We start from the raw sequence: 24766 nt of genomic DNA on the forward strand, positions 1-24766 counted from the left end.
TTGGCTGTGATTACACCCACAGCGGCGCAGCCATCCCTCTCACAATTCTGTCACATCCGCGCTCGTCTGAGAAATTACCGCCGCATTTCATGGGATGAGAGGAGCCACTTTGATTGGCCATGTTTGAAGTTGGCTGTGACTACATCCACATTTCTGCCACCCTACGCTCGTCTGCGAAATTGTCCAAGTCGAACGCTCCTCCGGGCAGATTTACACCACGTGCTGCACATGATTTACACCGGTCACGAAATAAGAGCCCATTGTCTGCCAATTTCAGGAAATTTGCAAACTGACCTTGAGATCATTTGTCTTGTAACAAGATAATGCCCCCAAAACATAACAACACAGGAGGCAAGAGGTGAAAGTTTTAGATGAGCCAAAGTCCATCACCAGACTTAAATACTATGGAGCATGCATTTAACTTGCTAAAGAGTGCAAGGCGTAACCTTCCAAACAACTGAAAGAGGATGTGTATAGGATTGTAATAGTTTTACTCCAAAAAATTGTCCTTTGCTACAAAATCAATGTGTTTATTTATGCTACACTGTATATCAGATGCACTAATACCTTGAAACACTATCGGAACCTCAACACTATTGGAATTGAGTATAGCACTAAAACACACACATACACACACACGCACACACACCAACAATCACAAGCACATGCAAGTAGTGTACATTAGCAACACACTACAGTTTCACCGACTGCACGCACACAAACACACTACACAAACACACACAGTTCCAATAAAGGGACACACACTCACTAGCACACAACCACACACACGCACACACACACACACCCACACACAGCATTCATTTCCCTTTCATTCAGGACAGGCACATATTGTGCTGTTGTAACACACTGCGTGCAGACACACACACGCCCCCCCCCCCCCCACACACACACGCCATTTGTAGAGCTTGCTCCCAGTTCTCCCTGCACACACACACACTCACACACACACCCCTCCCCCTATCTCTGTCAGGCTCACGTACACACTAACACACACACACGCACACATGCACACTCCTGCACACTCCCTCCTACGCAGGCAAGCGCACGCACACGCGCACACATTCGCGCACACGCGTTCCCTGTTATACACGTGCACACACACGCAAGCACGCACGCACACTCACAAACACATGCACCCTTCCCCCACTCTCTCACAGTCACACACACACGCATACATGTCCTCTCTCACTTTTTTCTTCACTAGCTCATTCTCTTTGCTCTCTCTACCTCTCTCTCTCTCTCTCTCACACACCTATTCCCTCTTTCTCTCACTCATACACACACACCTGCACACGTTCACAGGCACGCGCTATTACACGCGCGCACACGCTGACATGCACACACACGCACGCACAGTATGCTGCGTGCCTGTCTGTCTGCCTGTCTGTCTATCACATATGCGGACGCCCGCACACACACACTCAAAACACGCACACTTTCCTGCCCTCGCTCCCCTTCTCTTTTTTTTTTTTTTCCATCTCTCTATCTAACACACATACACCCACAGCAACACTACACACTGACATGCGCAGAAGCACAAAAACACACGCACACACACATTTTCTTTCAGTCTTTTACGCTCTCACTCAGAACACACTTAGGCACGCGCGCACCCACGTGCGCACGCGCGCGCGCGCGCACACACACACTGAAATACTTCCCCCTCTTCCACAGGCATTGTGATTGCCACTCCTTTCCCAACAACCACACGCAACTGAAAAGATGCAGGCACACACACGCACGCAAGCAAACATACACCACATACACTCACATGATCGTGGTGCTTGTGTTGGTGAGGAAGTCAAAGCCTTACATCATCCTCACGTCGACCTCAACTTATAGAATGAAGTCTTTTTAACCTTCAAACTGACTTGTCCATTGGCAAGTTAATCACAGATGGGCCATCCACAAATTGATTGTCACTAAAAGGCCACTCAAACATACAGTGCATCTGCATTCTTGCATTTGACCAAAGCGGCATTGCAGTCTCGATAGTCCACGTTGAAACGAAAATGAAAATGCTATTCCCCTAACACCCATCACAGACGTACACGTACACACACACACACACACACACGCAAACACAGCAAGATATGAGAGACCACCCAAATGAATCATAGGGATCTGTTTATTTCAACCCATACAAATCCAATCAATAATAAATACAATTTCAAACAATACCAAACATTGGCATTCAAAGCATAATCTGAGATCTGCACTACTGTGCAAAACAAAGCGTTGAATGCTGTACAGCGGTGCCTTGAGATACAAGTTTAATTCACTCTGTGACCACATTCATAACCCCAAACAATCATATCTCAAATCATCTCCTTCCATTTTAAAACCCGAATCCGAAGTTCTTCAAAAAACCCTGAGAATCATTTAAATGTGTTTTCCGCGAAATGGGGTGGGTGGAAATAATGATACCCTCCATCATCCCCATCCCCCAAATATTTGTTTTTAATTGAAAAAGAACAATCCGCAAATATGCAAATCAACAGGTCCCGAACCACGAGCATGCGGTGCCAACTGTACACTGTATAGAAACATACAGTAATCACATAATTAGAAAGAATTACAGTGAAGCCCCTTCATCACGGGTAGCGACTTTGTTTTGTCGCTATTTCACAGATTTATTTTCTTTGTACAGTTTGTAACTGTTTTGTTCTGCCTCATTTGGGATATCATTCCACTGTCAACGATAAATAGCGGCACCCGATTTAGTTTGACATGGTGTGAATTTGATAGAAGAATGAAAACAGGAAGTCTTTCAGCTCAGCCTAGTTTTATTGAACGTAACATCCTCTATCCTGCTTTTTACGCCAACAGAAAGCAACGGCTTGACATCTTGAGGCACGATTATTGATTTATGTTGTGAGATGAAGTTCATCCATCCATTATCTGTACCGCTTCTCCTCACAAGGGTCGCGGGGCGTGCTGGAGCCTATCCCAGCTGTCTTTGGGCAGTAGGCGGGGGACACCCTGAACTGGTTGCCAGCCAATCGCAGGGCACACAGAGACAAACATCCGCACTCACAATCACACCTAGGGGCAATTTAGAGTATCCAATCAACTTACCATGCATGTTTTTGGAATGTGGGAGGAAACCGGAGTGCCCGGAGAAAACCCACGCAGGCACGGGGAGAACATGCAAACTCCACACAGGGAGGCCGGAGCCGGGATCGAACCCACGACCTCTGAACTGTGAGGCGGACGTGCTAACCAGTCGACCACCGTGCCGCCCGTGAGATGAAGTTAAGTTTGTTAATTACAATTATCATTAAGCTACGAACTGAAATGCTAAGAAATGTGATTGTTGCAAATACACGAAGTGTAATTCTGTTTTGTGTTTAGTTTGACAGTAAACTTCAATTGGGAGTTACAACAGTTTAAGGCCTAGATAGACTAAAAAGACACTGGCCAAGAGTGACAGGTGCTCCGAGCGCTGATTTGCTAGCTAACAGCCAATCAGAGTGACCAAATGTCACGACTGGCGACGCCGATTCAACATGCGTAACTGCGCCCAAGACGCTTACAGACGGGTTACGACACTACGACGGTGGCCACTACATTAAACAGACGGCGCATTCAGACGCCACGACGCTTCACGACCTCCGACGTCGGTTTGGTCTATCAGGGCCTTTAAAGTGGAAGTCAACGCAAACATTTTTTTTTCAAGAATATGTTCTATGCAAGCCCACGAGTTGAAATAGGGAATTCTGATAAATATTGCGTATGTGGAATAAGTGTTAATCAACCAGTTTTTAGCCATCTCTCAGGGCGGCCATTTTGTCTTCTGTCGACTGAAAATGACATCACAACTGCTCACAACGACCAATCACGACTCCGATTCAGAAAACAGGTCAGCCGTGATTGGTCGTTGTGAGCAGTTGTGATGTCATATTCAGTCGACAGAAGACAAAATTGCCGCCCCCAGAGATGGCTAAAAATGAGTGCATTTTGCTGCTTAATTTATATTCCACAAACGCAAAATCAATCAGAATGCCGTGTTTCGTCTAGTGGGCCTGCTGGGAACATATTCTTGAAAAAAAAATGTTTGGGTCGACTTCCGCTTTAAAGCCTCTTTTTGATGAATTGTTCACTATTTGGCATGCTGCTGCTAATTGTGAAGTTTGGTGATTTGAGCTCAGTGGCATGGTACCGTGCTCATATCTCAAGTCTGCACTCGCAAGTCAACGCAAATCATCAGCCGAACGACAGCTCATATCTCGGAAAACTAATATCTCAAGGCACCATTTGTGGTCATTTTCATCATCATCATCATCATCATCATCGTCATCATCATAATCCGCGAGCGAGCAGGCTACTTCCTGGTTCACGGATGATGACGAGCAATGGGTGGCGCCATTGCGATTCTGGTGGGTTGATGCTTCCATGCATTAAGATTGATTTTGTAGTTGTAATCCCGCTCACTGTATTTCAAATTGAGCGCTGTGAACACACTCATTAAAACAACAATGCTAGTAGACTTTTTTCACAGCACTGGAATAATACCGGTAGTCATGAAAATACATTCAATTTATATAGTGCTTTTTTGGACTGTAAATACAATTAAGTTTGCAAATGAAAAAAATATCATGGGTATGACTGACTGTTGCCTGTTTACAAAAGGAAGAATATACAGTAAATGCCATGTTGGCCCTACAGTAGTTACTGTACCTCCTTGCCACCTTGAGCCATAACGCAAAATATTCTGGGTGAATTCCCCACTATATCCACATTAGGGATGGATTCAATTCAATTCAATTCATTCCAGACTCAAGGTCCACTTCAAATAAAAACAACACATACAAAAAATAAACAAAAATGTTTAGATAAGCAGTATTTTGATGGACACAAGGGAAAATAAACAAACAATTGTTTTTTTGTTTTGTTTTTAATCAGTGAATAACTGATTTTAAGTCAATAACCTGAACACAATATCAAATCGAACTTCGGTGTCACTAAAGTTTTATCAATAGCGTGCGGGACTGGGCTTATCATTTCTTAAAAGTCCAAAAATGGAGGGCGATGGCACAAACTTGCATTCATAAATAATTTCCTTTCCCGCCCATTGTAAATAAAAGAGGTTAATCAAACGTTTCATATATGATAACATAGTCTTTATGATGTGACAATCCCTTTGAGCCTTGAAGCATCTGTCGTTAATGTACACTCACAGACCATTTCACTTAATAAGATACATCACGATCGGTGCCGTGACAAAGATAACAATGCTTGGTTTCAACTCAACAAGTAGTCATCTAACAATGTCTTGATTATTGTCGATTGTATATTGTGGAATTTGTCAAATACGAGACAGTTGTCACTATAATGTGCTGTTACATGGAATGTAACTCAATAAAAAAACATTAAAATCCAATACTCCAAATGAAAGCGATGTGATCTTTGTGAAGGTATTTTTTGACGCAGCTGTGTGGACAGCATTAGTGACTATAATTCTTTGAATACAATAAGAAAAGGTCAACAGGCAGTGTTCTAAACTACATTCAGAGCGTAAACATACAACAGTAAGGGTGCACCAAGAAATCAAGAAAAGGCAAATAGACATCAAACAGAACAATTTCTTAATACAGTCAAGTCAGTAGAGCAGACAAAGCTACAATAGAAGAGAAGTTGAATAACATGGCCATCCCGGTACATGGGCTCTGATGCTGTCTGACTGCCGCACAGCTTCAAAGTTGTACAAAGTCATTACTTCGTCGGCCCAAACACGGTGGTATTAGTCATCTCCAAGAAAGAACTATTCAAACTTTTGGGTCTGTGTGGCTGTAAATCCTTACCTCTTTGGTTGTTTTCGATTATATACAAAATAAAACACATAAATATTAATCTGGCTATAATAACATTTACATTTTGCCACTTGTCAACATTCTATATGATTACCCTTTTATCGTGACCCAACATGTATTGCTATTAAGGGAGACAAAAAGATGATACAGTACTCTTGGTAGCAAAGCCGCCCGAGGCATGAGTGAATTTAGCGTATGGGGAGGAGGGGTAAATTATCTGCACTTGAATCTCCACTTTTCTACATGTTTACATGACACAATATTCAACTCTCTATTTGGGATTTGTGTCACTCATCCAATTTGAGGTTCCCCTGTTCAATTACAGCATTAGTTTTAAATATTTGCCTGTTATTGTTTATTATACTCAATGCTCTGTTTTTGTACACTTTAAGTTATTTTCATATCTAAGTGATTTCATTTGTTGTATTTTAGTGTCGTTCTTGCACTACAAATTCTTTTTGCACATCACTGTTGCAGTTTTGTTAAAAACCAAAATAATAATCAGATGACATGTTTACAGTAAATACAATTTACGGATTTATGGTCTATTTTCGTTATGTTTAGTAAACCTAGATTAGTGATTCCCAAAAGTATGCGGATGCCCTCTAGTGGTATGGGGAGGGGTGGGGGGTGCAACTTTTTCATGTTACAGTAGTTTAAACTTTTTTTTTTTTTATTCCTGCACATTACATTTGTTAAGTACAGTTAAGTTGTAATTGTTTTTTATTTTTTGTACATTACATTTGTATTTTTTTTAGAACTGTTTATTAACTCATTCAGTGCCAAGAACATATAAATATGTCTGGACAAATAAATATGTCTTTGGGATAGAATGAGTTAATCAATCAATATTTATTTAACTCATTCACTGCCAAGGAGATATTTATTTGTCTTTTCACAGTCCAGCCATTCAATCCCAGGAATTTATTTACAGGTATATATTTTCAAATATTTTTCAAACGTTAGGGTAAAAGAGGGTCTGAAAATGTCTGGCACTGAATGAATTAAAAAACAAAGATTTAGGTAAAAAATGTATTTGACTCGTGTGTCACAAATTTTAATTGAATCATTAGTACACATTTTTTATTTTCCTATATTCAAGTGCAGTGTTAATGTTCAAACTGTGTATGATGTTTCAGTGGCTTGAAATTCCATCAAATATACTTTTTAGGAATTTTTTTCTTTTTTTAAAGAGAGAAACACTAGCCGAGATGATACTAATAACCCAGTGCTTTATCACATGGAATGTAAATCAGCCCTTGTGTATTTTGCTTGTTTTTGATAATTTATCAAAACTAAATTCAACTATGACGAGTCAATAATCAATGTTATTATCTGAAATAGAGGAGCCTCAAACTAAAATTTAGCTTAGGTCCCCATGGAAGCGAGGGCCGGCTTTGTGAGACGCAAATGATTTAATGTAATGCCATCGAGTACACACTAGAGCGTGCTGTTGCACAGATTCCCCCAGTATTCCTTCTCATGTAGTCCCAAGATGCTAATATCTTTGGAATGATTTGCAGCCAGTGTTCTTACAGCACAGTCATAACTTGCAGTATTTCTTCTAAAAATGTGTCCCTTGACACAGAAAGAAAGAAAGCTCAAAGAAAGAATGGATCTCCATATCTTTTCACTAGTTTTTCAACCTGATACTATATTATGAGTTAATGTGTCCCCCTAGTGGTACAGTTCAGTTCAGTAGGCCAAGTTACAGTTCAGCTTCTTAACCCCTGATCAGGTTAGCATTTTATACCACAGTGTAGGTAGCCCAAGGATGGGCAAAATCTTGTTCATGAGAGCCACACCTGATTTAACATTTAACCTAATAATGTATATTTGTGTCATCCATCCATCATTAAGGATGTAGGTATTTTTTATCATTTATTATAATAATTATTACGTTATTAATTATAGCTATTATTATTATTATTATAAATCAATTACATGAAATAATACAAAATAAATTAAGTAATAAATAAACACATTCCAACAAACCCATTTTAGAAGGAAAAAATTGCGAACTACAACTATTACAGGACTCTTGATAATGAAAAGGTTGGATGGGTTGGATTAAAGAATGGCGCGAGCCGTATGTGACCCATAGTTTACCCAACAATAGCTCCGTAGATAGCGTGACATCATAGCAGCGAGAGTGTGTAATCCGCCTATGGATTAAAAATGATAAAGCACAACACTGAACAGTGGGGTGTCCATCCATCCATGTTCTATTATAATAGCTGACTTTTGGACGAGAGGCAAGGGTACACCCTGGATGCTGCCGGACAATCGCAAGGCACATACAAAACATTCAGACTCCCATTTACACCTGTGAACAATTTAGTGTCTTCAATGAAGCTAACATGGGGGAAGCCTGAGTGGGAAAACACACACACACACAGGTTGACCGTGCAAACACCACACAGGAAGATCTGAGCTAAGATTTGAACCCCCAACCTTAAAACTGTGTGGCAGACGTGCTAACCACTCCATTGTAAACTACACCATTTTTTTTTATTTAAAGAGGAAGTCAACCCAAACATATTTTTTTCTATATGTTCCATGCAGGCCCACGAGTGGAAACAAGGCATTCTGATAAATATTGTGTTTGTGGAATAAGAGTTAATCCAGCTCTTTTTAGCCATCTCTGGGGGCGGCCAGTTTGTCACTTCTGTTGTGAAAATGACATCACAACTGCTCAGGGCTCAGGTAACGACCAATCACAGCTCACCTGTTTTCTGAAGCTGAGCCATGATTGGTCATTATCTAAGCTCTGAGCATCTGCGATGTCATTTTCAGTTGACAGAAATGACGATATGGCCACCCCCCGAGATGGCTAAAAACGGGTGGATTTTGCTGCTTAACTCATATTCCACAAACACAACGTCAATCAGAATAATGTAGGGATGTCACGATATCCAAATATCACGATACGATAATATCACGATATGAACCTCACGATACGATAATTATCACGATATTGTGGAGACGTTGGCGATATATAAAAATCTCATGATACTGTATAAAAGCGCACGGTATTGTAAAAAAAAAAGCTCATATATAAAAAAAAAAAAACATCACAATATTTAGTTTTTGTACATAATAGCATTCACAAAGAAACAGGCACTAAAGTGCACTAACAAACTAACCACCAGAGCACGAATGGAAAACAACTTGGCCTTTTAAACAGATTTGCTGCTATTAATATCGCGACATGACACAACGATATATTGTGGCAATATTAATATCGCGATATCACGATATTGCTGATATTGTGACATCCTTAAAATGCAGTGTTTCAACTAGTGGGCCTGCATAGAACATATTCCTGAAAAAAATATGCATGGGTTGACTTCCGCTTTAATGCTACTGTATAATGACTTTTGGAACCGTTTAAAAAAAATGCAGTAAAATGTTGGATTGAAATGAACTGAACCACACCGTTTATCTTAAATAACACAGACGATCATTTTGACGTAGTTCCCGTCCATTTACTTGTGTGTAACCACTCTCCTCTCTCACAACTATGCTACCTCATCTACGAGAGCTTCTGGTACTCCTATAGCGAGTGTTCCTCACTCGCTCTTTGGGGAGCGCTTGCAAGATGGTGATTGCCGTCTTGGCCCAGAAGTCCACTTCTGTGAAGACGCGGAACACCCACAGCTTCAGCTCAAAAAGGGTCAGGTGGTCCATCTAGGGATGAGAAGGCACCGCATCAGCACCTCACTATCATGTCAAATCTTCACAGTCATGCGAAGTATCAAAATATATTTTAATGTACTGGACTATGCTTAAATCAATTTTTTAGGTATCTTTACTTTGCGTGGGTATTTCTTTTTCTGACGACATTTACTCTTTACTGTTAAAAACTACTTGCTGCATGGTGTATAAAAAAAAAATTAAAAAAAGATAAATAGAGAGACAGTTAACCATTGTCCAGATCTTGATTGATTTAAAGTTTGCTATTGAAGTTTGCAGTCGGAATCGCTGACAGAAGCCCGTTTAAAATCAGAGGCGGACTGGACGAAAAAAAAAGGCGAATGACGGACGACGGAAGGGTACCCACACTGCAGACGAATGACGAATAACAGACGCTCAATTTTTAGTAAAATACCCAGCTCTGGTATTTTTTTTATGTTATGAACTCCAAGAATTGTTCATGGCAAATGTGTTCTCTCTTATGTCAGCTAAAAAAAAGCCCACATTAAAAAATACCCCTGAAAAAACACATTGAGGTATAGGTGCATTTTTCAGTTGTTTTGTTTTGCTAATGCAGGACCTAATAATTCAGTCCTCTTTATGTTATTTATATATATATATATATATATATATATATATATATATATATATATATATATATATATATATATATATATATATATATATATATATATATATATATATATATATATACACAGTATGTATATATATATACACACAGTATGTATATATATACACAGTATGTATATATATATATATATATATATATATATATATATATATATATATATATATATATATATATATATATATATATACAGTTACCATCGTGGGCCTACCTCCACGCTCTCACTCAAAGTCGGTGTCACCACCGCCGGGCCGTCCACGGCTTTGACAAGTTCTCCAGTGATGCTAATGAGAAACGAGAGCCTCTCCTTCACCATTTTTCTCAGGGTCTCGTACTCTCCCATCCCACTGCCAATCTCCTCATCCTCTTTGGCGATGGCTCTCTCCATCAGGCCTCGACACTGGAGCAGAGCCGTGTGCAAGCACCATAGCTTGTCCGGGGTGTCCAGCTGGGAGGAAGGAGGCGGGATGGACACCAAACGACTGTTGTCCGCTATGACATCAGCAGTGAGGGTCTCCCGCTTGCTCTTTATAGGGAACAATTGAATACAAAGTGGAAATAAAAAACAGACAAAATGATAGTGATGAGGAACGCTATAGTCTATTCGTCACGCTATCAACGTCAATGGTCATTTGCGAATGGCTGGCGACCGGTCCAGGGCGTACCTTGCCTCTCGCCCAAAGAACAGCTCACCCATGACCCAACTGAGGACAAGAGGCATCGGCAGTTTTAGAGGGTGGCTACTGGCAACTGCCAGCTTCACCAAATGTCTTGCCACCTCATTTGACACTGCTACAGTTGGAAATGAATCTATCAATACTACATTTTTAAATTGCATTATAAACACACTTTAATCACAACTTTAGAATTTACTCCCACCCCGCACACCCACGTGACCCACCCCCCTTTGAGTAATAAAGTGGTTGCGTCCTACCATGCGACCAATTAAGGAAAAAAAGTCACGTGTATTTTACCTTGACCATCGGGAAAGCGTGTGGTTGCTCTATTTTTGAAATGTTTGAATGGTCTTTCAAGCATGACAACTTACTGTATGTGAAATGTAATGGGCAGTATTTTTAGGTACTTGGTGTTTAAACAGGAAGTCAAGACACATTTTTTCTTTTCAATAATATGTTCTGTACGCCCCAACTTGTCTAAGCTTGGAATTCCGATTACTGGTATATGGTACTGCGGTTTTGGAATTTGAATTGAGCAGAAACATCCACCTGTTTTTATCCATCTCAGGGGGCGGCCATTTTGCCGCTTGTTGTCAAAGGATAATGACATTATAGTGGCTAAAGGCTTAGGTAACAACCGTCATGGCTCGCCTGTTTTCTGGCTTTGGTCATGTGGTGTTCGCATGCCGGAGAAGAGTGAAATATACTTTGTAGTAAAGTAGTATTTATAGATTGTTTCATAGTATTCAAAGTGCAATCTGCAAAGTTAAATCAAACCTTTAACCTCTGCCCACCCAACTGAAGCCTCCCCCTCGCCACCCCAGGGAAAACTATCTAGAGCCGCCACTGACAAGAGATATTGATGTATGGACGGATAAACAGACGTTCTATGAATGACACTTTCGTTGTCCATTGACATTCTATCATTACAAAAATTGATTTTGAGTGCCACTCTCAGAGCTGTATTCAAGACACAATGTCCTTTTAATTGTTTGTTTTAAGACAGGGTTAGTCTTAAACTAGTCTAAGACCCTTAGTTTGAAACCCTAGCTGGAAACCCTAACCCTAGTTTGAAACCCTATATGGAAACCCTAACCCTAGTTTGAAACCCTAGCTGGAAACCCTAACCCTAGTTTGAAACCCTAACTGAAAACCCTAACTGGAAACCCTAACCCTAGTTTGAAACCCTAGCTGGAAACCCTAACCCTAGTTTGAAACCCTAACCCTAGTTTGAAACCCTAACTGAAAACCCTAGCTGGAAACCCTAACCCTAGTTTGAAACCCTAACTGAAAACCCTAGCTGGAAACCCTAACCCTAGTTTGAAACCCTAACTTAAAACCCTAGTTTGAAACCCTAACCCTAGTTTGAAACCCTAACTGGAAACCCTAACCCTAGCTGGAAACCCTAACTGAAAACCCTAGCTGGAAACCCTAACCCTGGATGAAAACCCTAACCCTAGTTTGAAACCCTAACCCTAGTTTGAAACCCTAGCTGGAAACCCTAACCCTAGTTTGAAACCCTAGCTGGAAACCCTAACCCTAGTTTGAAACCCTAACTGAAAACCCTAGCTGGAAACCCTAACCCTAGTTTGAAACCCTAACTGAAAACCCTAGCTGGAAACCCTAACCCTAGTTTGAAACCCTAACTGAAAACCCTAGCTGGAAACCCTAACCCTAGTTTGAAACCCTAACCCTAGTTTGAAACCCTAACTGAAAACCCTAGCTGGAAACCCTAACCCTAGCTGGAAACCCTAACCCTAGTTTGAAACCCTAACCCTAGTTTGAAACCCTAACTGAAAACCCTAGCTGGAAACCCTAACCCTAGTTTGAAACCCTAACCCTAGTTTGAAACCCTAACTGAAAACCGTAGCTGGAAACCCTAACCCTAGTTTGAAACCCTAACTGAAAACCCTAGCTGGAAACCCTAACCCTAGTTTGAAACCCTAACTGAAAACCCTAGCTGGAAACCCTAACCCTAGTTTGAAACCCTAACTGAAAACCCTAGCTGGAAACCCTAACACTAGTTTGAAACCCTAACCCTAGTTTGAAACCCTAACTGAAAACCCTAGCTGGAAACCCTAACCCTAGTTTGAAACCCTAACCCTAGTTTGAAACCCTAACTGAAAACCCTAGCTGGAAACCCTAACCCTAGTTTGAAACCCTAACTGAAAACCCTAGCTGGAAACCCTAACCCTAGTTTGAAACCCTAACTGAAAACCCTAGCTGGAAACCCTAACCCTAGTTTGAAACCCGAACTGAAAACCCTAGCTGGAAACCCTAACCCTAGTTTGAAACCCTAACCCTAGTTTGAAACCCTAACTGAAAACCCTAGCTGGAAACCATAACCCTAGTTTGAAACCCTAACCCTAGTTTGAAACCCTAACTGAAAACCCTAGGTGGAAACCCTAACCCTAGTTTGAAACCCTAACTGAAAACCCTAGCTGGAAACCCTAACCCTAGTTTGAAACCCTAACTGAAAACCCTAGCTGGAAACCCTAACCCTAGTTTGAAACCCTAACTGAAAACCCTAGCTGGAATCCCTAACCCTAGTTTGAAACCCTAACTGAAAACACTAGCTGGAAACCCTAACCCTAGCTGGAAACCCTAACCCTAGTTTGAAACCATAGCTGGAAACCCTAACCCTAGCTGGAAACCCTAACTGAAAACCCTACCTGGAAACCCTAACCCTAGTTTGAAACCCTAACTGAAAACCCTAGCTAACCCTAACCCTAACCCTAACACTAACCCTAGTTTGAAACCCTAGCTGGAAACCATAACCCTAGTTTGAAACCCTAGCTGGACACCCTAACCCTAGTTTGAAACCCTAACTGAAAACCCTAGCTGGAAACCCTAACCCTAGTTTGAAACCCTAACTGAAAACCCTAGCTGGAAACCCTAACCCTAGTTTGAAACCCTAACTGAAAACCCTAGCTGGAAACCCTAACCCTAGTTTGAAACCCTAACTGAAAACCCTAGCTGGAAACCCTAACCCTAGTTTGAAACCCTAACTGAAAACCCTAGCTGGAAACCCTAACCCTATTTTGAAACGCTAACTGAAAACCCTAGCTGGAAACCCTAACCCTAGTTTGAAACCCTAACCCTTGTTTGAAACCCTAACTGAAAACCCTAGCTGGAAACCCTAACCCTAGTTTGAAACCCTAACCCTAGTTTGAAACCCTAGCTGGAAACCCTAACCCTAGTTTGAAACCCTAACACTAGTTTGAAACGCTAACTGAAAACCCTAGCTGGAAACCCTAACCCTAGTTTGAAACCCTAACCCTAGTTTGAAACCCTAACTGAAAACCCTAGCTGGAAACCCTAACCCTAGTTTGAAACCCTAACTGAAAACCCTAGCTGGAAACCCTAACCCTAGTTTGAAACCCTAGCTGGAAACCCTAACCCTAGTTTGAAACCCTAACTGAAAACCCTAGCTGGAAACCCTAGCTGGAAACCCTAACCCTAGTTTGAAACCCTAACTGAAAACCCTAGCTGGAAACCCTAACCCTAGTTTGAAACCCTAACCGAAAACCCTAGCTGGAAACCCTAACCCTAGTTTGAAACCCTATATGGAAACCCTAACCCTAGTTTGAAACCCTAACTGAAAACCCTAGCTGGGAACCCTAACCCTAGCTGGAAACCCTAACTGAAAACCCTAGCTGGAAACCCTAACCCTAGTTTGAAACCCTAACTGAAAACCCTAGCTGGAAACCCTAACCCTAGCTGGAAACCCTAACTGAAAACCCTAGCTGGAAACCCTAACCCTAGTTTGAAACCCTAACTGAAAACCCTAGCTGGAAACCCTAACCCTAGCTGGAAACCCTAACCCTAGTTTGAAACCCTAACCCTAGTTTGAAACCCTAACTGAAAACCCTAGCTGGAAACCCTAACCCTAGCTGGAAACCCTAACTGAAAACCCTAGCTGGAAACCCTAACCCTAGTTTGAAACCCTAACTGGAAACCCTAACCCTAGTTTGAAACCCTAACTGAAAACCCTAGCTGGAAACCCTAACCCTAGTTTGAAACCCTAGCTGGAAACCCTAACCCTAGTTTGAAACCCTAGCTGAAAACCCTAGCTGGAAACCCTAACCCTAGTTTGAAACCCTAACCCTAGTTTGAAACCCTAACTGAAAACCCTAGCTGGAAACCCTAACCCTAGTTTGAAACCCTAGCTGGAAACCCTAACCCTAGTTTGAAACCCTAACTGAAAACCCTAACCCTAGTTTGAAACCCTAACTGAAAACCCTAGCTGGAAACCCTAACCCTAGTTTGAAACCCTATATGGAAACCCTAACCCTAGTTTGAAACCCTAACTGAAAACCCTAGCTAACCCTAACCCTAACCCTAACACTAACCCTAGTTTGAAACCCTAACCCTAGTTTGAAACCCTAGCTGGAAACCCTAACCCTAGTTTGAAACCCTAACTGAAAACCCTAGCTGGTAACCCTAACCCTAGTTTGAAACCCTAGCTGGAAACCCTAACCCTAGTTTGAAACCCTAGTTTGAAACCCTATATGGAAACCCTAACCCTAGTTTGAAACCCTAACTGAAAACCCTAGCTGGAAACCCTAACCCTAGTTTGAAACCCTAACTGAAAACCTTAGCTGGAAACCCTAACCCTAGTTTGAAACTCTAGCTGGAAACCCTAACCCTAGTTTGAAACCCTAGCTGGAAACCCTAACCCTAGTTTGAAACCCTAACCCTAGTTTGAAACCCTAGCTGGAAACCCTAACCCTAGTTTGAAACCCTGACTGAAAACCCTAGCTGGAAACCCTAACCCTAGTTTGAAACCCTAACCCTAGTTTGAAACCCTAACTGAAAACCCTAGCTGGAAACCCTAACCCTAGTTTGAAACCCTAACTGAAAACCCTAGCTGGAAACCCTAACCCTAGTTTGAAACCCTAACCCTAGTTTGAAACCCTAACTGAAAACCCTAGCTGGAAACCCTAACCCTAGTTTGAAACCCTAACCCTAGTTTGAAACCCTAACTGAAAACCCTAGGTGGAAACCCTAACCCTATTTTTGAAACCCTAGCTGAAAACCCTAGCTGGAAACCCTAACCCTAGTTTGAAACCCTAACTGAAAACCCTAGCTGGAAACCCTAACCCTAGTTTGAAACCCTAACCCTAGTTTGAAACGCTAACTGAAAACCCTAGCTGGAAACCCTAACCCTAGTTTGAAACCCTAACTGAAAACCCTAGCTAACCCTAACCCTAACACTAACCCTAGTTTGAAACCCTAGCTGGAAACCCTAACCCTAGTTTGAAACCCTAGCTGGAAACCCTAACCCTAGTTTGAAACCCTAACTGAAAACCCTAGCTAACCCTAACCCTAACCCTAACACTAACCCTAGTTTGAAACCCTAACCCTAACTGAAAACCCTAGCTGGAAACCCTAACCCTAGTTTGAAACCCTAACCCTAGTTTGAAACCCTAACCGAAAACCCTAGCTGGAAACCCTAACCCTAGTTTGAAACCCTAACTGAAAACCCTAGCTGGAAACCCTAAACCTAGTTTGAAACCCTAACTGAAAACCCTAGCTGGAAACCCTAACCCTAGTTTTAAACCCTAACTGAAAACCCTAGCTGGAAACCCTAACCCTAGTTTGAAACCCTAACCCTAGTTTGAAACGCTAACTGAAAACCCTAGCTGGAAACCCTAACCCTAGTTTGAAACCCTAACTGAAAACCCTAGCTAACCCTAACCCTATCACTAACCCTAGTTTGAAACCCTAGCTGGAAACCCTAACCCTAGTTTGAAACCCTAGCTGGAAACCCTAACCCTAGTTTGAAACCCTAACTGAAAACCCTAGCTAACCCTAACCCTAACCCTAACACTAACCCTAGTTTGAAACCCTAACCCTAGTTTGAAACCCTAGCTGGAAACCCTAACCATAACTGAAAACCCTAGCTGGAAACCCTAACCCTAGTTTGAAACCCTAACTGAAAACCCTAGCTAACCCTAACACTAACCCTAGTTTGAAACCCTAACTGAAAACCCTAGCTGGAAACCCTAACCCTAGCTGGAAACCCTAACCCTAGTTTGAAACCCTAACTGAAAACCCTAGCTGGAAACCCTAACCCTAGTTTGAAACCCTAACTGAAAACCCTAGCTAACCCTAACCCTAACACTAACCCTAGTTTGAAACCCTAACTGAAAACCCTAGCTGGAAACCCTAACCCTAGTTTGAAACCCTAACTGAAAACCCTAGCTGGAAACCCTAACCCTAGTTTGAAACCCTAACTGAAAACCCTAGCTGGAAACCCTAACCCTAGTTTGAAACCCTAACTGAAAACCCTAGCTGGAAACCCTAACCCTAGTTTGAAACCCTAACTGAAAACCCTAGCTGGAAACCCTAACCCTAGTTTGAAACCCTAACCCTAGTTTGAAACCCTAACTGAAAACCCTAGCTGGAAACCCTAACCCTAGTTTGAAACCCTAACTGAAAACCCTAGCTGGAAACCCTAACCCTAGTTTGAAACCCTAACCCTAGTTTGAAACCCTAACTGAAAACCCTAGCTGGAAACCCTAACCCTAGTTTGAAACCCTAACTGAAAACCCTAGCTGGAAACCCTAACCCTAGTTTGAAACCCTAACTGAAAACCCTAGCTGGAAACCCTAACCCTAGTTTGAAACCCTAACTGAAAACCCTAGCTGGAAACCCTAACCCTAGTTTGAAACCCTAACTGAAAACCCTAGCTGGAAACCCTAACCCTAGTTTGAAACCCTAACTGAAAACCCTAGCTGGAAACCCTAACCCTAGTTTGAAACCCTAGCTGGAAACCCTAACCCTAGTTTGAAACCCTAACTGAAAACCCTAGCTGGAAACCCTAGCTGGAAACCCTAACCCTAGTTTGAAACCCTAACTGAAAACCCTAGCTGGAAACCCTAACCCTAGTTTGAAACCCTAACCGAAAACCCTAGCTGGAAACCCTAACCCTAGTTTGAAACCCTATATGGAAACCCTAACCCTAGTTTGAAACCCTAACTGAAAACCCTAGCTGGAAACCCTAACCCTAGCTGGAAACCCTAACTGAAAACCCTAGCTGGAAACCCTAACCCTAGTTTGAAACCCTAACTGAAAACCCTATCTGGAAACCCTAACCCTAGCTGGAAACCCTAACTGAAAACCCTAGCTGGAAACCCTAACCCTAGTTTGAAACCCTAACTGAAAACCCTAGCTGGAAACCCTAACCCTAGCTGGAAACCCTAACCATAGTTTGAAACCCTAACCCTAGTTTGAAACCCTAACTGAAAACCCTAGCTGGAAACCCTAACCCTAGCTGGAAACCCTAACTGAAAACCCTAGCTGGAAACCCTAACCCTAGTTTGAAACCCTAACTGGAAACCCTAACCCTAGTTTGAAACCCTAGCTGGAAACCCTAACCCTAGTTTGAAACCCTAGCTGGAAACCCTAACCCTAGTTTGAAACCCTAACCCTAGTTTGAAACCCTAGCTGGAAACCCTAACCCTAGTTTGAAACCCTGACTGAAAACCCTAGCTGGAAACCCTAACCCTAGTTTGAAACCCTAACTGAAAACCCTAGCTGGAAACCCTAACCCTAGTTTGAAACCCTAACTGAAAACCCTAGCTGGAAACCCTAACCCTAGTTTGAAACCCTAACCCTAGTTTGAAACCCTAACCCTAGTTTGAAACCCTAGCTGGAAACCCTAACCTTAGTTTGAAACCCTAGCTGGAAACCCTAACCCTAGTTTGAAACCCTAACCCTAGTTTGAAACCCTAGCTGGAAACCCTAACCCTAGTTTGAAACCCTATATGGAAACCCTAACCCTAGTTTGAAACCCTAACTGAAAACCCTAGCTAACCCTAACCCTAACACTAACCCTAGTTTGAAACCCTAACCCTAGTTTGAAACCCTAGCTGGAAACCCTAACCCTAGTTTGAAACCCTAACTGAAAACCCTAGCTGGAAACCCTAACCCTAGTTTGAAACCCTAGCTGGAAACCCTAACCCTAGTTTGAAACCCTAGCTGGAAACCCTAACCCTAGTTTGAAACCCTAGTTTGAAACCCTAGCTGGAAACCCTAACCCTAGTTTGAAACCCTAACTGAAAACCCTAGCTGGAAACCCTAACCCTAGTTTGAAACCCTAACTGAAAACCCTAGCTGGAAACCCTAACCCTAGTTTGAAACCCTAACTGAAAACCCTAGCTGGAAACCCTAACCATAGTTTGAAACCCTAACTGAAAACCCTAGCTGGAAACCCTAACCCTAGTTTGAATCCCTAACTGAAAACCCTAGCTGGAAACCCTAACCCTAGTTTGAAACCCTAACCCTAGTTTGAAACCCTAGCTGGAAACCCTAACCCTAGTTTGAAACCCTATATGGAAACCCTAACCCTAGTTTGAAACCCTAACTGAAAACCCTAGCTAACCCTAACCCTAACCCTAACACTAACCCTAGTTTGAAACCCTAACCCTAGTTTGAAACCCTAGCTGGAAACCCTAACCCTAGTTTGAAACCCTAACTGAAAACCCTAGCTGGTAACCCTAACCCTAGTTTGAAACCCTAGCTGGAAACCCTAACCCTAGTTTGAAACCCAAGTTTGAAACCCTATATGGAAACCCTAACCCTAGTTTGAAACCCTAACTGAAAAGCCTAGCTGGAAACCCTAACCCTAGTTTGAAACCCTAACTGAAAACCCTAGTTTGAAACCCTAACCCTAGTTTGAAACCCAATGTGGAAACCCTAACCCTAGTTTGAAACCCTAGCTGGAAACCCTAACCCTAGTTTGAAACCCTAACTGAAAACCCTAGCTGGAGACCCTAACCCTAGTTTGAAACCCTAACTGAAAACCCTAGCTGGAAACCCTAACCCTAGTTTGAAACCCTAGCTGGAAACCCTAACCCTAGTTTGAAACCCTAGCTGGAAACCCTAACCCTAGTTTGAAACCCTAGCTGGAAACCCTAACCCTAGTTTGAAACCCTAACCCTAGTTTGAAACCCTAGCTGGAAACCCTAACCCTAGTTTGAAACCCTAACCCTAGTTTGAAACCCTAGCTGGAAACCCTAACCCTAGTTTGAAACCCTATATGGAAACCCTAACCCTAGTTTGAAACCCTAACTGAAAACCCTAGCTAACCCTAACCCTAACCCTAACACTAACCCTAGTTTGAAACCCTAACCCTAGTTTGAAACCCTAGCTGGAAACCCTAACCCTAGTTTGAAACCCTAACTGAAAACCCTAGCTGGAAACCCTAACCCTAGTTTGAAACCCTAACTGAAAACCCTAGCTGGAAACCCTAACCCTAGTTTGAAACCCTAACTGAAAACCCTAGCTGGAAACCCTAACCCTAGTTTGAAACCCTAGCTGGAAACCCTAACCCTAGTTTGAAACCCTAGCTGGAAACCCTAACCCTAGTTTGAAACCCTAGCTGGAAACCCTAACCCTAGTTTGAAACCCTAACCCTAGTTTGAAACCCTAGCTGGAAACCCTAACCCTAGTTTGAAACCCTAACTGAAAACCCTAGCTGGAAACCCTAACCCTAGTTTGAAACCCTAACTGAAAACCCTAGCTGGAAACCCTAACCCTAGTTTGAAACCCTAACTGAAACCCTAGCTGGAAACCCTAACCCTAGTTTGAAACCCTAACTGAAAACCCTAGCTGGAAACCCTAACCCTAGTTTGAAACCCTAACTGAAAACCCTAGCTGGAAACCCTAACCCTAGTTTGAAACCCTAACTGAAAACCCTAGCTGGAAACCCTAACCCTAGTTTGAAACCCTAACTGAAAACCCTAGCTGGAAACCCTAACCCTAGTTTGAAACCCTAGCTGGAAACCCTAACCCTAGTTTGAAACCCTAACTGAAAACCCTAGCTAAACCTAACCCTAACACTAACCCTAGTTTGAAACCCTAACTGAAAACCCTAGCTGGAAACCCTAGCTGGAAACCCTAACCCTAGCTGGAAACCCTAACCCTAGTTTGAAACCCTAACTGAAAACCCTAGCTGGAAACCCTAACCCTAGTTTGAAACCCTAACTGAAAACCCTAGCTGGAAACCCTAACCCTAGCTGGAAACCCTAACCCTAGTTTGAAACCCTAACTGAAAACCCTAGCTGGAAACCCTAACCCTAGTTTGAAACCCTAACTGAAAACCCTAGCTGGAAACCCTAACCCTAGTTTGAAACCCTAACTGAAAACCCTAGCTGGAAACCCTAACCCTAGTTTGAAACCCTAACCCTAGTTTGAAACCCTAACTGAAAACCCTAGCTGGAAACCCTAACCCTAGTTTGAAACCCTAACTGAAAACCCTAGCTGGAAACCCTAACCCTAGTTTGAAACCCTAACTGAAAACCCTAGCTGGAAACCCTAACCCTAGTTTGAAACCCTAACTGAAAACCCTAGCTGGAAACCCTAACCCTAGTTTGAAACCCTAACCCTAGTTTGAAACCCTAACTGAAAACCCTAGCTGGAAACCCTAACCCTAGTTTGAAACCCTAACTGAAAACCCTAGCTGGAAACCCTAACCCTAGTTTGAAACCCTAACTGAAAACCCTAGCTGGAAACCCTAACCCTAGTTTGAAACCCTAACTGAAAACCCTAGCTGGAAACCCTAACCCTAGTTTGAAACCCTAACTGAAAACCCTAGCTGGAAACCCTAACCCTAGTTTGAAACCCTAACCCTAGTTTGAAACCCTAACTGAAAACCCTAGCTGGAAACCCTAACCCTAGTTTGAAACCCTAACTGAAAACCCTAGCTGGAAACCCTAACCCTAGTTTGAAACCCTAACTGAAAACCCTAGCTGGAAACCCTAACCCTAGTTTGAAACCCTAACCCTAGTTTGAAACCCTAACTGAAAACCCTAGCTGGAAACCCTAACCCTAGTTTGAAACCCTAACTGAAAACCCTAGCTGGAAACCCTAACCCTAGTTTGAAACCCTAACTGAAAACCCTAGCTGGAAACCCTAACCCTAGTTTGAAACCCTAACCCTAGTTTGAAACCCTAGCTGGAAACCCTAACCCTAGTTTGAAACCCTAACTGAAAACCCTAGCTGGAAACCCTAACCCTAGTTTGAAACCCTAACCCTAGTTTGAAACCCTAACTGAAAACCCTAGCTGGAAACCCTAACCCTAGCTGGAAACCCTAACCCTAGTTTGAAACCCTAACCCTAGTTTGAAACCCTAACTGAAAACCCTAGCTGGAAACCCTAACCCTAGTTTGAAACCCTAACTGAAAACCCTAGCTGGAAACCCTAACCCTAGTTTGAAACCCTAACTGAAAACCCTAGCTGGAAACCCTAACCCTAGTTTGAAACCCTAACCCTAGTTTGAAACCCTAACTGAAAACCCTAGCTGGAAACCCTAACCCTAGTTTGAAACCCTAACTGAAAACCCTAGCTGGAAACCCTAACCCTAGTTTGAAACCCTAACTGAAAACCCTAGCTGGAAACCCTAACCCTAGTTTGAAACCCTAACTGAAAACCCTAGCTGGAAACCCTAACCCTAGTTTGAAACCCTAACCCTAGTTTGAAACCCTAACTGAAAACCCTAGCTGGAAACCCTAACCCTAGTTTGAAACCCTAACTGAAAACCCTAGCTGGAAACCCTAACCCTAGTTTGAAACCCTAACTGAAAACCCTAGCTGGAAACCCTAACCCTAGTTTGAAACCCTAACTGAAAACCCTAGCTGGAAACCCTAACCCTAGTTTGAAACCCTAACTGAAAACCCTAGCTGGAAACCCTAACCCTAGTTTGAAACCCTAACTGAAAACCCTAGCTGGAAACCCTAACCCTAGTTTGAAACCCTAACTGAAAACCCTAGCTGGAAACCCTAACCCTAGTTTGAAACCCTAACTGAAAACCCTAGCTGGAAACCCTAACCCTAGTTTGAAACCCTAACCCTAGTTTGAAACCCTAACTGAAAACCCTAGCTGGAAACCCTAACCCTAGTTTGAAACCCTAACTGAAAACCCTAGCTGGAAACCCTAACCCTAGTTTGAAACCCTAACTGAAAACCCTAGCTGGAAACCCTAACCCTAGTTTGAAACCCTAACCCTAGTTTGAAACCCTAGCTGGAAACCCTAACCCTAGTTTGAAACCCTAACTGAAAACCCTAGCTGGAAACCCTAACCCTAGTTTGAAACCCTAACCCTAGTTTGAAACCCTAACTGAAAACCCTAGCTGGAAACCCTAACCCTAGCTGGAAACCCTAACCCTAGTTTGAAACCCTAACCCTAGTTTGAAACCCTAACTGAAAACCCTAGCTGGAAACCCTAACCCTAGTTTGAAACCCTAACTGAAAACCCTAGCTGGAAACCCCAACCCTAGTTTGAAACCCTAACTGAAAACCCTAGCTGGAAACCCTAACCCTAGTTTGAAACCCTAACTGAAAACCCTAGCTGGAAACCCCAACCCTAGTTTGAAACCCTAACTGAAAACCCTAGCTGGAAACCCTAACCCTAGTTTGAAACCCTAACTGAAAACCCTAGCTGGAAACCCTAACCCTAGTTTGAAACCCTAACTGAAAACCCTAGCTGGAAACCCTAACCCTAGTTTGAAACCCTAACCCTAGTTTGAAACCCTAACTGAAAACCCTAGCTGGAAACCCTAACCCTAGTTTGAAACCCTAACTGAAAACCCTAGCTGGAAACCCTAACCCTAGTTTGAAACCCTAACTGAAAACCCTAGCTGGAAACCCTAACCCTAGTTTGAAACCCTAACCCTAGTTTGAAACCCTAACTGAAAACCCTAGCTGGAAACCCTAACCCTAGTTTGAAACCCTAACCCTAGTTTGAAACCCTAGCTGGAAACCCTAACCCTAGTTTGAAACCCTAACTGAAAACCCTAGCTGGAAACCCTAACCCTAGTTTGAAACCCTAACTGAAAACCCTAGCTGGAAACCCTAACCCTAGTTTGAAACCCTAACTGAAAACCCTAGCTGGAAACCCTAACCCTAGTTTGAAACCCTAACTGAAAACCCTAGCTGGAAACCCTAACCCTAGTTTGAAACCCTAACCCTAGTTTGAAACCCTAGCTGGAAACCCTAACCCTAGTTTGAAACCCTAACTGGAAACCCTAACCCTAGTTTGAAACCCTAACTGAAAACCCTAGCTGGAAACCCTAACCCTAGTTTGAAACCCTAACCCTAGTTTGAAACCCTAGCTGGAAACCCTAACCCTAGTTTGAAACCCTAACTGAAAACCCTAGCTGGAAACCCTAACCCTAGTTTGAAACCCTAACCCTAGTTTGAAACCCTAACTGAAAACCCTAGCTGGAAACCCTAACCCTAGTTTGAAACCCTAACCCTAGTTTGAAACCCTAACAGAAAACCCTAGCTGGAAACCCTAACCCTAGTTTGAAACCCTAACTGAAAACCCTAGCTGGAAACCCTAACCCTAGTTTGAAACCCTAACTGAAAACCCTAGCTGGAAACCCTAACCCTAGTTTGAAACCCTAACTGAAAACCCTAGCTGGAAACCCTAACCCTAGTTTGAAACCCTAACTGAAAACCTTAGCTGGAAACCCTAACCCTAGTTTGAAACCCTAACCCTAGTTTGAAACCCTAATTGAAAACCCTAGCTGGAAACCCTAACCCTAGTTTGAAACCCTAACTGAAAACCCTAGCTGGAAACCCTAACCCTAGTTTGAAACCCTAACTGAAAACCCTAGCTGGAAACCCTAACCCTAGTTTGAAACCCTAACTGAAAACCCTAGCTGGAAACCCTAACCCTAGTTTGAAACCCTAACCCTAGTTTGAAACCCTAACTGAAAACCCTAGCTGGAAACCCTAACCCTAGTTTGAAACCCTAACTGAAAACCCTAGCTGGAAACCCTAACCCTAGTTTGAAACCCTAACTGAAAACCCTAGCTGGAAACCCTAACCCTAGTTTGAAACCCTAACCCTAGTTTGAAACCCTAACTGAAAACCCTAGCTGGAAACCCTAACCCTAGTTTG

At 42.5% G+C, this 24766-nt stretch overlaps 1 protein-coding gene across 1 annotated transcript in view; it reads right to left on the bottom strand.

Moving 5' to 3' along the window:
• Positions 1 to 3925: 3925 nt before the first annotated feature.
• The window catches only part of cntf (ciliary neurotrophic factor), an 80830-nt gene continuing 59989 nt past the window's right edge, over positions 3926 to 24766 (bottom strand). Inside the window, exons 2-3 of the mRNA XM_086034707.1 lie at positions 10391 to 10705; positions 3926 to 9524 (exon numbers count right to left, since the gene is read on the bottom strand). Coding sequence (XP_085890833.1) covers positions 9366 to 9524; positions 10391 to 10705 — 474 coding nt within the window. The 3' untranslated portion in view covers positions 3926 to 9365. The remainder of the gene's footprint in view (positions 9525 to 10390; positions 10706 to 24766) is intronic.

This window comes from Filicampus tigris, chromosome 6 (genome assembly GCF_054856515.1).
Source record: "Filicampus tigris isolate MCC_2025a chromosome 6, RoL_Ftig_1.0, whole genome shotgun sequence".
Lineage (NCBI taxonomy): Eukaryota > Metazoa > Chordata > Actinopteri > Syngnathiformes > Syngnathidae > Filicampus > Filicampus tigris.